Source organism: Artemia sp. Qi Xiang Cuo, chromosome 16 (genome assembly GCF_049724085.1).
Source record: "Artemia sp. Qi Xiang Cuo chromosome 16, ASM4972408v1, whole genome shotgun sequence".
In the NCBI taxonomy this organism is placed as follows: Eukaryota; Metazoa; Arthropoda; class Branchiopoda; order Anostraca; family Artemiidae; genus Artemia; species Artemia sp. Qi Xiang Cuo.
Window position 1 is genome coordinate 37326719 of NC_142809.1, and position 15761 is coordinate 37342479.

Genomic DNA, 15761 nt, shown 5'->3' on the forward strand with positions numbered 1-15761 from the left:
AACACAGTGCATTTTGATTTAATCAAATGTAAGGCAACATTTAGTTTTTAAACATAATGGGCAAATGGGAGGGAGGGTTTGGGTAGGGGATTAGTTGCCCTCCAATCACTTTCGACTATTAAAAAGGGCACCAGCCCTTTCTATTTTCAATCGAATGAGCCCTTTTCGAAGTTCCGACGACAACTCCTTCGATACGAAATGCCCTGGTCTAAACAACAACAACAACAACAAAATAATACGTTATACCCACATCGATCTTTACTATAAAAATGTCAAGCCTTCCAATACTTTCGACTATTAAAAAGGGCACTAGACCTTTCGATTTCCAGTCGAATGAGCCCTTTTTGAACGACAACGCTTTCTATAAACACCTTATATACCCCAGGGTATAAATTACAACCCTTACCCTAAGGGCTGTTAGGGTGGTTTTCAGCCTCTAAGACCTAATTTCCAGAACTTTCAACTACGTTAAACAAAATGGCTATCTAAAAATTTTTATTGGATGTGTTTTGGGAAATGGTGGGCATAAGAGGGGCGTTAGTCACTCTCCAATCACTTTCAACTATTAAAATGGCACTAGCCCTTTCCATTTCCAATCAAATGAGCCCTTTTGAAGTTTCTACAACAACACTTTCAATAACAATCTTACATGCTGCCATGGCATAATTTACAGCCCTTGCCCTGAGGGCTGGGGGGTGTCATTCTCGAAGACCTAATTCGATCTTTACTATATCGATCTTTACTATAAAAATGTCAAGCCTTCCAATACTTTCGACTATTAAAAAGGGCACTAGACCTTTCGATTTCCAGTCGAATGAGCCCTTTTTGAACGACAACGGTTTCTATAAACACCGTATATACCCCCAGGGTACAAATTGCAACCCTTACCCTAAGGGCTGTTAGGATGGTTGTCATCCTCTAAGACCTAATTTCCAGAACTTTCAACTGCGTTAAACAAAATGGCTATCTAAAAATTTTTATTGCATGTGTTTTGGGAAATGGTGGGCATAAGAGGGGCGTTAGTCGCTCTCCAATCACTTTCAACTATTAAAATGTCACTAGCCCTTTTCATTTCCAATCAAATGAGCCCTTTTGAAGTTTCTACAACAACACTTTCAATAACAACCTTACATGCTGCCATGGTATAATTTACAGCCCTTGCCCTGAGGGCTGGGGGGTGTCATTCTCAAAGACCTAATTTCCGGAACTTTCTACAGCGTTGAACAAAATGGTTATCTGAAAATTTTGATTGGATGTGTTTGGAGGAATGGTGGGCGTAAGAGGGGGGTTGGTTACCCTTCAATCACTTTCGACTATTAAAAAGGGCACTAGCCCTCACAATTTCCGATTGAATGTGTCCATTCTGAAGTTTTACGACAACTCTATCTATAAAAATGTTATATGCTCCCAGGGCATAACTTAAAACCTTTGCCCTGGGGGCTCTAGGGGGTTTGTCATCCTTAAATTCATAATTTCCAGAACTTTCAACTACGTTGAACAAAATGGCTATCTCTAAACTTTGATTGAATGTTTTTGGAGAAAAGGTCGGCATGAGAGGGGGGTCAATTACTCTCCACTCACTTTTGACTTTTAAAAAGGGCAATTTCAATTTCCAAACAAATTAGCTCCATTCGAAACTTATACAGCAACTTTCTATATAAACCTTATATGCCCCCAGGGCATAACTTACAACACTTGCACTGAAGGCACTAAGGGGGATATAATCCTAAAAGACCTAATTTCCAGAACTTTCAACTACGTTGAACAATATGGATGTCTCACAATTTTGATATGTTTGGGAAAATGGTGGCCGTGAGAGGGGCGTTAGTCGCTCTCCAATCACTTTCAACTATTAAAAAAGGCACTAGCCCTTTCAATTTCCAGTTGAATGAGCCCTTTTGAAGTTTCTACGACAACGCTTTCAATAAAAACCTTATATGCCCCCAGGGTATAACTTACAACCCTTGCCCTGAGGGCTGTGTGGGAGGGGGGCGGGGTTGTCATCCTTAAAGACCTAATTTACAAAATTTTCAACTACGTTGACTACAATGGTTATCTAAAAATTTTTATTGGATGTGTTTGGGGAAAAGGTGGGCGTGAGAGGGGGGGGGGTAGTTGCCCTCAAATCACTTTCGACTATTAAAAGGGCACTAGCCCTTTGAATTTCCAATCAAATGAGCCCTTTTTCAAGTTTCTACGACAAAGATTTTAAGGATAAACGTAATTTGGAAGGAAAAGAGTGTATAGTTCTTCTTCCACTTAGCCAGTAACTGATGTGAAGTTATTTAAGTAATTGGTCGGCTAATATTTCTAAGATATTATTTTATAGCATATTTCGCGACGAGTGATACCATGACTGCCCCACATCCCTCTAGTGTTTTACCTAGTTCAATCACTAAGCCTTTAGAACATAATTATGCTCCTTTACTTGAAGGAGCCGACAGATAGTTTTGATGGAATAACTCGCTCATGGTGAGGGATCTATAACTCCAAAAGCTTCAGGAATTTTGCTTTGGGTTTAACCAAAGAGAAAATAGAGCTTACTTTCCAATAATTTTGTTATAAAATGAGTATTTTAAGATCATTGGTTTACGTCTATGAAATATCTCCGTAAGCCAATCACGTTGTTCCCTAATTAATGCCAAAAAAGAAATCCCATAGCCCCGTCTTTTCATAACCTTACTGGGTGCTATTTGAAATTTAAACCAGTAAAGAAGAGGCCAAAATTGGAACTCCCTCTGGTTGGTTCTTCTGTATGAAATTTGGAGCCAGTAAAAACAGTGAAAAGTTTTTTTGTCATAAAATTATGTACAATTAGTACATCTCTTTATCTAGTTTTCACTCCTCAGATTTCTTCACTGAAAATTTATTAGTTGGTATTAAGCTGGAAACATTTGTTAAGCTCCATTAAATGTACAAATATTTTAATGAATAAACATAATTGATAATTAACTCGCAATAAACTTTTACCTCATCCTTAATATGCAGCTGATGTTCAGTGGAATTCCTTGAGTGTGTCCTGACTTGCGTCGTGGTAAGGTTTATGGCACCCTCGCCTTCGCAGTCACTTTCCATTTTATTTACTAACGGGATGACTTGTGCCTGAAATAATAATCGTACTTGTATTTAAACGCAATTGACCCTTCCTAATCTTATTTCACTTGCGTGACTCACCCAGAAAGTAAGCTCTGTTTTGTGATAAAAACAAAACGAATACAGAAACGGAAATTAGTGTTAATTAGGGGAAAATAACTTTACATCTTAAAACATTTTTCTATTCATCTTCCATTGTTTTCACGACCCGTTTCATAGCACATATCCTTTGCTTCTCTTCTTCTCTGCATATGTCCCTGAGCAACAAATATTAATGGATCGACCTTCTGTATACCTTCTCCATAGATGCTGCCATCTTTGACGTCAACCATAGGGTAACACGTTGTTTGAGCTTGTTATTGTTCTTTGACGGTGAATCTCGTTTGCCGCAATGTGAAGCAATATATGCAAATATTTACTGTGGAATATTTAGGAAATAGTGCTGCGCAATGCAGAATAAGCGTCGAGGAATGCTCACAAATGATTCTTGGTGTTCGATGTCTCATTCAGATCGAGACATGGCAACTCTTACATAACTTTGGTCGAAACCAATTCAACTATCCTCCGTTCAGCCCTGACTTCATCCGTGAGACCTTTTTTACTACCTGAAAAAGATCCTTGAGGAGGATTCAAAAATAAGAAAATATTGCCTCGATGATAAAGTTGATACAACCTTATAGTTGATACCATTCGAGGCAACGCTATTTAAAGAGGTCATTCAAGAACTCGTTCCATGCTGAGATAAACACTTAAGAGATGACAGAAGCTATAAATAAAAGATGTTTAATTAATTTTTGTTTTTATAATAGTTTAGACAAATGAAACTCAGAGAGGAAAGAAAATAACAAAATGAAAAATAAAATCAAAAAAGGTGAAAAAACGAGGATTTTGTCAGCCAGTGACGAACCATGAAGAAGAAGAAATAAGCAAATATTTCGACAAGGACCTCCGCCGAGTCGTCCTCAGTGCTAAACAAAAAAGAAAGAAAAGAACAAGAAACCAACCAAAATCAAACCTTTCGAAGTTTACTTGTCAACGACAGAACAGAAACTAAATAAGAACCAGGTTGGAATCAATGAAAAAGAAAACTACCAAGATGATTGGACAATAATCCTTAGTTTTGCTATAGCTTTGGCTGGCCTACAAATTCGTTCATCACTTGATGTCCAAATAGATGCTACCAAGTTATTCCCAAAGAAAATATTGATTGAGTACTTCAAAATTAAGCTCTTGTAAATGGGGCTTAATGAAATATCTCCAGTATCTCTATTTATTGCTAAATTTTGGTTCATGTATTTCTTTTATCTCATTTACCTCTTTAAAAGTTTGTGGTAGGCCATTTACAGTAGATATTAAGGTTGCCTCGTCAAAAAGAACCAGATGGGTCAGATTTACGAAAATATGCGAAGCCAATGCCGAATTAAAGTTGTCATTGTTATTTTTTTTATCTCAGGGACTTTTCTATTGAAATTTTTTGCTCATGCAAACGTTTTTTGTACTTATTTCCAAACAGAATTTTGTTTATTCGACGATATTTAAAGTGGTCAGTCAAAGAACTCGTTCCATGCTGAGATAAACGCACACAAGATGACCATTTTAGTTTTTAAATCTACAGATTAGTTAAGAATTTAGAGTTTTCCTTTTCCAAAAAGGAAAACAATTGCATAGATCTGGCTTCATTAAAAAATTCACTAATGAATAATTCAATCTAGTTCTATGTATTGTTTCGAACATATTTGGTCCGTGAAATTATCCTACTCAGGCCGAAAGTTCACCTAAGGTCATTTACAAATTTTACTAGTGTCAAGACTTAGCTACCGCTAATTTGAGCCAATCAGATTTTTTGTAGAATATTTCAGCCAATCAGAAAACACTATGAAAGATATGACTATCGCAAATTAGCATTAGCTAAATCTCGATACTATCTCATCATGAATGGGCTCTTGTTGCTTCCACTTTGACAATTATTTTACAAGCTATTTGGTTTAACTGTCAAAACTGATTTGGCCGATCATTACAGATACGATATATCTAGAGTTTTTAAATAAAAAATAAGAACTTAAATGTGCCAGAAAAATATTTTCTTATTCATTTAGTTTAAGTACATTCAGCTTCGAATAATACAATTTTGCAAATTCAATTCTTAGTCCAGTTCCTATCAGTCATAGTATCAGTTCCTGTGTAATTCGTAGTATCAGTCATAGCCATCCCGGAGCTGTAGTATGGCATCATAGATTAATGTACATAATGTTCCCAACGAATTTGACTGAACTTCTTAAAAGAACTATAAAATCTAATACATTTTTTTAGTTTCTACTCCCACTTAATTGTGATCAAACGGACAAAGGTGGAGACAAACAAGACTACACTAATGTCGTATAGAAGCTAAAAAAAATGTGATCAAACGGACAAAGGTGGAGACAAACAAAACCACACTAATGTCGTATAGCAGCAAAAAAATTGTGATCAAACGGACAAAGGTGTAGACAAACAAAACCACACTAATGTCGTATAGCAGCAAAAAATATAGTGATCAAACAGACAAAGGTGGAAACAAAACAGAACTACACTAATGTCGTATAGCAGCAAAAAAAAAATCGCAAACCTAAAGTACATCTTTGTAACTTGTCTTACAGACTTGGAAATATTGGAACCAATCGCTAATAAGGCCGAATTAAGAAGGAAAGATAAGGTAGCTTCTGCATCTGTATATTCATTAATGCATGAACTCGTATATCATCGCGAGATATTGATCCTCTTTTTATTGACATGTAAAGGCTTCCTTCATCTATCAACGAGGATATAGAATGGACAAGTGGAGCAAGAGTCTGAGTCAGACAATGAAGCCTTGAGAACTAAAACATCTTTTAGAATATAAAAACCGTTCTTCAATTTTTGACAAGCCTAACATTAATAAATTGTCGCTTTTAACCTAAAGTCGTTGCTGATATTTCAAAAGTATTTAAAAAAATATAATGTTTATAAGAAGACTAATATATATATATATATATATATATATATATATATATATATATATATATATATATATATATATATATATATATATATATATATATATATATATATATATATATATATATATATATATATATATTCGAAGGTAAGAAATTTGGAATTTCAAACAGAGGGTAAACAGAGTTTTCAATACTTCAGCAATAGCATAAACAAATTCTTGTGAACTTGTTTATTATTTGCCAGATTTAATAGTTTCGTCTGGGGAAGACTGTTGATGAATTCGCTGCGAAACCTATGGCTAAATGTAAACAACAAACAGACAAAGAAATTTGAACTCTAGTAATTGAAAGACAGGCTGATGAAAATGAAAAAAAAAGTGTGGCGAAGAGTTAGGATCGAAAACAAAGCGCTATCTACTAACTCGTGTGTGTATACCAAAGGCACGTGTTCATGAATCAAATAAATGGTTATAGGTACCATTTCGACTAAACCTAGGTTACAAAATCAGTACACAGCCTCTGGTGCAAAGATATATATCATTGTACGATCACATAGATGTGATCGTACAAAAGATATTCCATTTAATAAACTAAAAGTAAAAAATTCTGGATTGAATTCGCTAAGAAAGCATGAACAAGACTGTAAATGGAACACAAAAGATACAATGCTTTAGGATTCCAACCTTCTTACTCCAAGACCTTACATATTCTTTTTTTCAAATTAACTTACTTTAGTTACCAAAAAACCACTAGTTTATGTTTTATTTGCGAATCAACCCCGCCCCCCCCCCTTACCGATGTAGATTTATGTGGAAGTGCCTGTAGAAGACTAATTATGGGCTATTAGACAGGCTTGTTGAATGTTGGTCCTCTGTCTCTAAAGAAATAATGAGGTGAATGATATCCCTCTAAAGAAGAGAGAGAGAGAGTTCTAGCATAAATTTAGCCTACATTCCACTGTGTCAATGTTCACTTCTGACAAATCCTTATTTCTGAAGTAGGAGGGCCATACAGCTGTCATCTGTGACACGAGAGTTTCGTATGTAGCCTACACTCGAATTTTATTTTGCACGATACAATAGGGGCGTTTTTTCACTCATCAATGTGCTAAGATCTTAAATCTTTTGTCAAAAACGCTTAGAAGTGAAATCTTTGAACAAAGATCTTACATCTTTGGTCGTTTTTGTGCAAACGTCTTTCATCATTCTGCTCTGATCAGCGGTCTGAGAACAATGATGAGTAGATCATCAAACTTCTCTCATTATTGTTCTATATGGCAAAACAGTGGCGGTCTTCACACTTTTTTCTAACATCTGTGAGCTGTAAGATCTTAGAACAAAGATGAGTTAAAAAACGATAATCTTTGCAGAAATATGTAAGATCTTAGATGTAAGATCTTAGTGCTAAAAAACGGGCCTAATACTACCTAGTATCTATGGGGGATAAAAAGCAGAATTCACTGGGTTTCCACTGTAAAATCGAAAACGGATACACGTAATTAGGATTAAAAAACCTAGCATCTACGTCGAGCAGAGAATGGGCGCCAAAGACGGGAAGAAAACGTACTTTGGAAGACCTATTCATGGAATTATGCATCTTCATACATTTTTCACGTTCCATGAGTTAAAAAAAAATCACCATCTTGCATTTTCCTCAAAAAATTGAAAAAGGTAGATTCAAGGCTTTGGTAGAGAACAGCTGTATAATCTACGGTCTAAAACACTAAAAACACTAAAACGCAAAAAAAAACACAAACACTTTCTTGAAAATTCGTTGCCAATTTTCTAAAAAAAAATTAAACCACTCACCAGTAGTATAGTCATTTAGTTTCATCCCTGTTCCAAAGTACCACGTAGAACAAAAAAATTATTCAATTTTTCATCACCCAACTTTTATTTTTTTTTTACTTTTTGCCACATGTTTTAGTAATATCATATTCACGCTTCCGACAATGCACCCCTCCTCCCTGATGGTCTCAGATGCAAGCCTAAATAATATACTTGTCCATTGTTTGAATTTCTCCATGCTTTGTAATTCTTGGTAAACAGATTTTTTGACCTGTCAATAGCATGGCTTCTCTCGTTTGCAGAAAGAATTTAAGATCCATTGGATCTCAAATATTATTTTAAGATGATTCAACAATGTGGACAACAATTTAAGAAAACACTATAACCAGATTAATAGGAATAAGCTTAGTATTCTAAAGTAGGAATCTCGTTCTAGTGTTTATATATATATATATATATATATATATATATATATATATATATATATATATATATATATATATATATATATATATATATATATATATATATATATATATGTATATACTAGAACTATATCTGAGACATTAGGGGAGTTATGAATTGTCAGAAGCGCGAATACTATATTTGGAAAAAGCCAAGACCGTGGTTATGGGGGTTTGACCCCTCCCCCGAAATGTTTGACTCGTAAAAACGTAACAAAAATGGATATAAACAAATTTTCATGCGTTTTTCGAGGATTTTTGTGTACCCCCCCCCCCCCCCCCCCGAAAAAATCCTGGATACGGCCTTGGAAAGAGCACGAAATAAAAATTTAATTGTACTCCTTTTACTTTATTAAGATGTTTCCTTCTGTCAAGCCACCAATCTGGAATGAAAAACTAGAAATCAGTCTTAACGAACTAAACGAAGCCTGATTTAAAAGAACTTTCACAGCAACATTAAATGTAATTCAGGTCATTTTGGAATGAAAATAAATAATTATTTATATATTTGCTCAATCATTATATCAATCAAATTTTAGCACGGTTAATTAATTTGAACATACCTCAACCAAACCAGCGTATTTTTATCCATAGTAAGGATTATTAAGCATTTTTTTTTTTTAAGCCAGTAATAATTCATTAAAAAAACACACAATATATGCTCATTACTTGATTGCTAGTAGCAAACTGGCTTAGCCCTGTTTATGATTTCCTATGAATCACAAGTAAATATAAACAATTTGTTTACATCCTCGCTGAGAAACCGGGTCGAGAAGGGTCAACCCTTTATAATACCCTACTCTGATGGGTTTTGTCATCAGCTAGGCGCGAAGCTAAAGATAGCTAAAGTAATTGGCTCATCGATATAATGCAAAACAATTTAAAATTTCCCGCATTTTCAAACAAGGAATTTCCGCTTCTTTGACTGTTAGTAACAGTGGCGGATCCAGAGGAGGACGCGCCCCCCTTAACGTCGTTTAGAGTAGTTTAATTTACTTAACTTTCTCCTAACGCAAGTTTATCGTATCAACCGATTTTACCCCCCCCTCCCCCTAAAAATCCTGGATCCGCCCTTATTGGTAATTGTACTAATAAATTGAGATTATAGAATTTGTTTTAGAATTCGTAAAGATTTATAGAATTGTATTCTGGAATTAGCAAGTTGGTGATTCTTTTTTTAGCTAGCATGTTGCTTTTCAAAACTACAAATAATATGATTGGCTACAAAGGCGGACAGTTCGGGAGACACACATAGGGGAAGTCGGGGAGGCAAATTTTCCTCCCTAGAGGACATACACTTATCTAAGGCCTCAATTTGCTTAATATTTATGAAATACGGTAGTGTTCTGATAAGAAATACACTTTTCTATATATTTTTTACTCTCTTTCCAAAAATTTTTTACAAGTTCCCTCCTTTAAAAAAGGTTGCTTGGGTGGCTTTGAAGGTAGAAAAGATAGTTTGACGTTAAAAAAATACTATTATCAAATAAAGGCATAAAAAGTCCATTTTTCAAGTTATTCTGATATTCACGATTCTGATGTTTTCGATATTCCTTTAACTTGAAGGTATAAGTCGTTAAGATGTCCATTATTTTCAAATCTTTAGTCCTTGATTTATTGTCAGCAATATAGACAAGATGCTTTTATTGGAATTGTGTCATGACTGTCATATTACACCTGAGTCAGACAAAATCTAGCATTTATTACCAGTAAAGATAAATCACAAAGAAAAGTATATTCGTTTTAGAAATAGAACTGAAAAGAAGGGCACACGAATGATAAAATCGATCAGCTAATTCTTAAGCGGAGTTCATATGGAGGTCGAATTGACTTCAATGTCGATTAACCCATGTCTGACCAGGCACGTGTTTATGCATAGAAGCCTTGCCAGATATGCATATAAACACTCATTGAAACGAAAGAACTTGTCATCCTAAAGACCCAGATTCCAGAACTGGCTATTTGGTGTAACTGGATGTAACTTGTTACTCCCAAGCATCACATTATCCACATAAACAGCAATTGTCTGGCCATGCACATGTCGAGACTTTGAAGTCTAGACTACCTCGACATGCACGTGAACGCCGGTGCATAGCGATGTAATATTTCAATGATACCACGCCAGGGGATTTACCATAACAGATGTGGTAATTCAAAAGGAGCAAAAACCATATTTTGGGGAGGTGGGTTGAGAATACCATATTCTTTTTTCAGAGAAAAAGTAAGGCTCTCAAAGAAAAAATAAAGGCCATTTTAAACTTAAGATCAGCAGAAATAAATTCCTATAACAATTCAAACTCAAAACGATCAGAAATTACTACTAAAGAACAAATGCAACCCAAAACGAACATAAATTAAATAAAAAATAATAGCAAACATATATAAAACGGTTACTAATATAAATGAATATAGGCTACACGTGCCTGGTCAGACATGGATGAATCGGCATTGAAATCAATCGGACATCTATTTTTGAACACCGCTTAAGAATTAGCAAATCGATTTGCCCTGCTTTTCAGTTCTAGTTAAAAACGAATATAATTATCTTTGTGATTTATCACAAAGAGGTCGGGGGTTACTTGGGAGGATCTTTCCATGGAGGAAGTTTTCATGGCGGAAAAGACATTGCCATGAAGGGGGTACCGGATTTCCCAGCATTATTGAAAAAAACGATATGAAATTAAATAAAAAAAACAAACATGTTTTTCAACTGAAAGTAAGGAGAACTTCAAAACTTAAAACAAACAGAAATTATTATGTAGCCTATATGATTGGGTTTGCCCCCTAGTCAATACCTCGCTTTTTACGCTAAAGTTTTTTTTTAGTACTTTACTGGTAATAAGTGCTAGATTTTGTCTCGGAATACCATATTTTGAGTTACCGCAGCTGGCTTGTTGGTCGAAAAAACTTGTGAACACTGTTTTGTAGTTTTATATATTATCATTTTAATTAATTCTTTTTCATGTAGGCTACTTACACTTATAACTTCTATGTAAATATCGCCATCTAGTATCGATAAAAAAAATACATTTTCCATTAGTTTCAAATCTTTTTAGCTTCAAAACCCACAGCGTAATTGGCGCTTTACTGAAAACGAATTATATTACAAATACTTTTGTTTGTACTCATTCGAATATTGAAATAAAAATACAAATTACACTGAAATAAAATCTTGAACTTATGAGCTTTCAGCAATTAATATCATATCATATTCAAATATTCAGTTTAATTTTATTAGTTCTTTCCAAGACTGTTCAAGACACATATAGTTTTCAGTAAAGTGACAATGACTGAATAGGGTTTAGTAGACTTTCACAGTTATGGAAGGGGGCAGTAGCCAAACTCTTGTTTATAGTGATTTTTGCTCGTTTTAAACTTGATTTGCATATTCAATTCAAGTTTTAGTCGTTTATTTAAATTTATTTATTCATTTATGTTAGTACATGTTGAATTTTTATTTGCTATGATCGTTTATTTAACGTCTGTTCGTTTCGGGTTTCGTTTATCCTTTATTAGTAATTTCTGGTGGTTTTGAGTTTGAATTATCATAGGAATTTATTTCTGCTGATCTCAAGTTTAATAGGGACTTCACTTTTCTTCAAAAACTTCTTTTACGGAAAGTTTTTTTTTAATTAATTTCTGTTCGTTTTTGATCGCCAAAGTTTCAAGTTTTTCAACATTCCTCGTTTCAAAATGAAATTTATTTTCAACATCGAAGTTTCATCAAAGCATCAGGACTAGCATCAAAGTAACAATAAAGTAATTAAGTATCGAATTAAACAAAGTATCAAAACAACAATAAGCAACTTGCATAGCCCACAGCCCTTGCCCCGTAAATCAAAGTTGACCCAAAAATCAGTAAATCAAAGTGTCAAAGTAAACAACGTATCAAAGTAACAATAAGTGCTAGCAAAACTTACAGCCCGTATCCTTGGGGCTGGGGGGAGGGGTTCAACCCCAGAAGCATAGCTATTTAGCATTTGGACTATTTTGAACAAAATGGCTATTTCGAAACTTTGATCGGATGCACTTGGGGAGAAAACGCATGAGGGGAGGGACTGGTTACCTTCCAATCACTTTCTACTCTTAAAAAGGGAACTAGAACTATCGATTTCAAATTGAATGAGCCCCCCTCCAAAGTCTATAAGACCACCCCTTCTATTAAAACTTTATATCTTAACAATGCATAACTGGCATAACTTATCGGCCTTGCCTTGCCCCAAAAACGGGGGGGGGGCATCAAACCCGGAACCATAGTTATTCAACATTTGGAACATTTTGAACAAAGTGGCTATCTCAATATTTTTATTGGAAGTATTTGGGTAAAAAGGACGTGGGGGGCTTCGATCACTCTTGACTCTTAAAAAAGGGAACTGGAACTTCCGATTTAAAATCAAATGAACCTTCTACAAAGTCTACAGGACCACCCCTTCCATAAAACCTTATATGTTCACATTGGACAGCATGCCCTGGCTTACATACAGCTTGCATAACTTACAGCCCTCGCCCTGGGGACTGTTGGTTTTTTTCAACCCCGAAGGCATGTTTATTTGATCTTTTGACTATTTTGAACAAATTGACTATCTCGAAAAGATGGAGAAAAGATGGCGTGGGGGGGGCAAGTTATTTAAGCTATTTAAGATTTATTTATTCATATAAATCTACACCTGTTAGATTTATTTTTGGTATGATCTTAATCTTACTTTCTGTTCGTTTCGGGTTTCATTTAATTTCTGGTCGTTTTGAGTTTGAACTATAATAGCAATTAATTTCTACTGGTCTTGAGTTTAATGCGGCTCTTTATTTTTCTTTGAAAAACTTCTTTTTATGCAAAGTTTTTTTTGCATTTTTTTTATCTTTTTGCAAAGCGTTTTATTGTTTTATAAAATGAAGATTTTCTACAGTTTTTCACGTCTTATACTTAAGAATCAAAATATCCGATTAAAATTTATTAGTTACCCGTCAAATTGTAAAACTGTATCATCATAGGGACTTATTTCTGCTGGTCTTAAGTTTAAATATGGCTCTTTACTTTTCTTTGACAAACTTCTTTTTCAGAAAGTTTTTTTTTATTAACTTTTTTCCTTTTCCATGGCTAATGTTTTTTTATTGTTTAATATTGCACTGGTCGACGTTGCATTGTTATATGATCTATGGACTGTTCTGAACAAAATGGCTATCTCAAACTTTGATCGGATTCATTTGGGGAAAAGAGGGTGTGGGGGGCTAGTTGCCCTTTGATCACTTTTGACTTTTAAAAAGTACACTAGAATTTTCAATTCCCAATTAAATGAGCCCCCTCCAAAGTTATAATCAACCATCCAACCAAATGAGCCCCCTCCATTTATTTATAAAAACTTATAAAAAACTTATATGCCATCGGGGAATAACTTACAATACTTGCCCCGAGCTCTGGGGGGCTGTGTCGACCCTGAAGTTTTTTTTGTCTGATCTTTGGAATATTTTGAACAAAACGCCTATCTTAAAATTTCGATCAGATACATTTGGGGAAAACAGGGCGGGGGAGGGGACTATTGAATCTTGAAATTGTGACAAACAAACAAAAAACAAAAAAGGTCGGTGAGTTGAAGAAAACGGGTGACAACCAATAGGGTGACGAGCCGTAACCACTGCCACTTATGGTAATAGATAGACAAAGTATAGCTGTAGAAAAGTCTTATCACTCGAAGTCTTATCACCAGTAATGAGATGAGCCGTAGCCGCTACCACTTATGGTAATGGCAAGTAATAGATAGACAACGTATAGCTGTAGAAAAGTCTTATCAGTCGTAGTTGGGACTGGAAAGCTGTAAATCTGAAGAATCTTATATTACAGAACTTCGATTAATTCGGTGTAATTACTTTAGAAAGTCGAAGACAAAAATATTTCCGATAGATAACAAGCAAAATAAAGAATATACTGGAAAGTTTACTGGAGGAAAAGACGGAGGGGGATGGCTTAAAATAGCGGAATATGCAAAACTTAAGATTTTTCAAATCTATTTTATTGAATGATGATGCGTGAGAACTGGCAATTCGAATAATTTTGAATTCGGTTAGCTAAAACTTAAATATACATAGATTTTGATTTTTTATGATTGGGTTTTCTTCCTATTAACCAGAGACTTTGATACAATATCAAGTGGTTTTGCCCTTGTTAACTTTTTGGTTACTATGAGCTGTGGCTCGTCCTTTACTATATTGCAGCTACTGCTGCAACCACGATAAAGCAATAAAGAAAGAATTTGTAGCCCGCTTACATGAGATTCGCATTCCTCGTCTGCACATATAAGCAAAAGGTCTAGCTGCTGCTTAATTTATTTATTATTTATTTGAAAACTTTCTATCTCAACCCGACACTTCATCCGAGCTACCAAAATTTGTCATGTATATACTATTGAGGAGTCAATGAGTACATTGAGGCAAGTTGTGTGAGTAGCTGGCTTGATCCTACTACTTCCGAAAGGAATATCTTCTGACGGCTTTGCTTTCTAGTTGAAAATTACAAATTCAGGCTTTTTGCTGTTAAATTCAATATCAATTTTTGCTCATTCAGATTGCAAGGAGGCAAAAATCTCGCGAATACATTGGGTAGCACTGTCACTGTTCGGGTTCAAACTGTCGCAGGCGTAACATGTCAAGACCAGGGCTTCCACTTCTAGGGAGATTACCCTATTTTAGGGGAAAATCACTTCTTTTAGGGACACTTATTTTGAATCTAGGGATTCAGGGGAATCTGGGGTAAATTAAGGGTTCTTAGGGATATTCAGGGAAAGTTATTTTTTCAAGTGAAGGCTGAAATATTCTCATAGATTGCATATGCTCAGTCTTCTTGAAAATTCTTATGTTGCAACACTGGCTTATGTTGCGAGCTGTTTTTTTTACAAAGGCAGCTGGTGCTCTATTTGGATGGTCCCCTGCGGATTTGCACATGACCATGGGAAAAAGAGGTCACCAGCAGATTGAAAGAATCCTGAGTGGACCTATGCTATATTTGTGTTAAAACTGTGGAAATAAATCTGGTCCTTAATCTATAAAACAGTGGGGATCACAGAATTTTGTCTGCAAAAGTCAGAGTTTACACCAACATCAGTATGTGTTACCTGTGATATCTGTCTCAAAGATTATTAACATTAGCACCAAAGTGGATGTTGATACAGGCAGGATACAGGGAGGTGACCTAGGTCGATGGGTGAAAGGGCAACAACTGTAATTTTTCAATGCTAAAATTTTCTTTCAGTGTTATAAATTCCCTTCTATGATTGTACACTCCAGGTAGAACACATCTGACCTCTTTAGGAGTAAAAAAGAAAAAGTAATTTTGCTACAAAAAATGGATATTCTTATTGATTTTGTGACTGCAGCAATTTTAAACAGGTCAGAAGGGCTTCAATTTAATTAGGAAATAAGAAAATATGATTTAAACCATGAAAATACAATTT

At 35.0% G+C, this 15761-nt stretch overlaps 1 protein-coding gene across 1 annotated transcript in view; it reads right to left on the bottom strand.

Annotated features, from left to right (window-relative positions):
- Positions 1 to 15761, bottom strand: part of FoxP (forkhead box transcription factor P) — a 178514-nt gene that overhangs the window by 138810 nt on the left and 23943 nt on the right. Inside the window, exon 4 of the mRNA XM_089102382.1 lies at positions 2971 to 3102. Coding sequence (XP_088958508.1) covers positions 2971 to 3102 — 132 coding nt within the window. The remainder of the gene's footprint in view (positions 1 to 2970; positions 3103 to 15761) is intronic.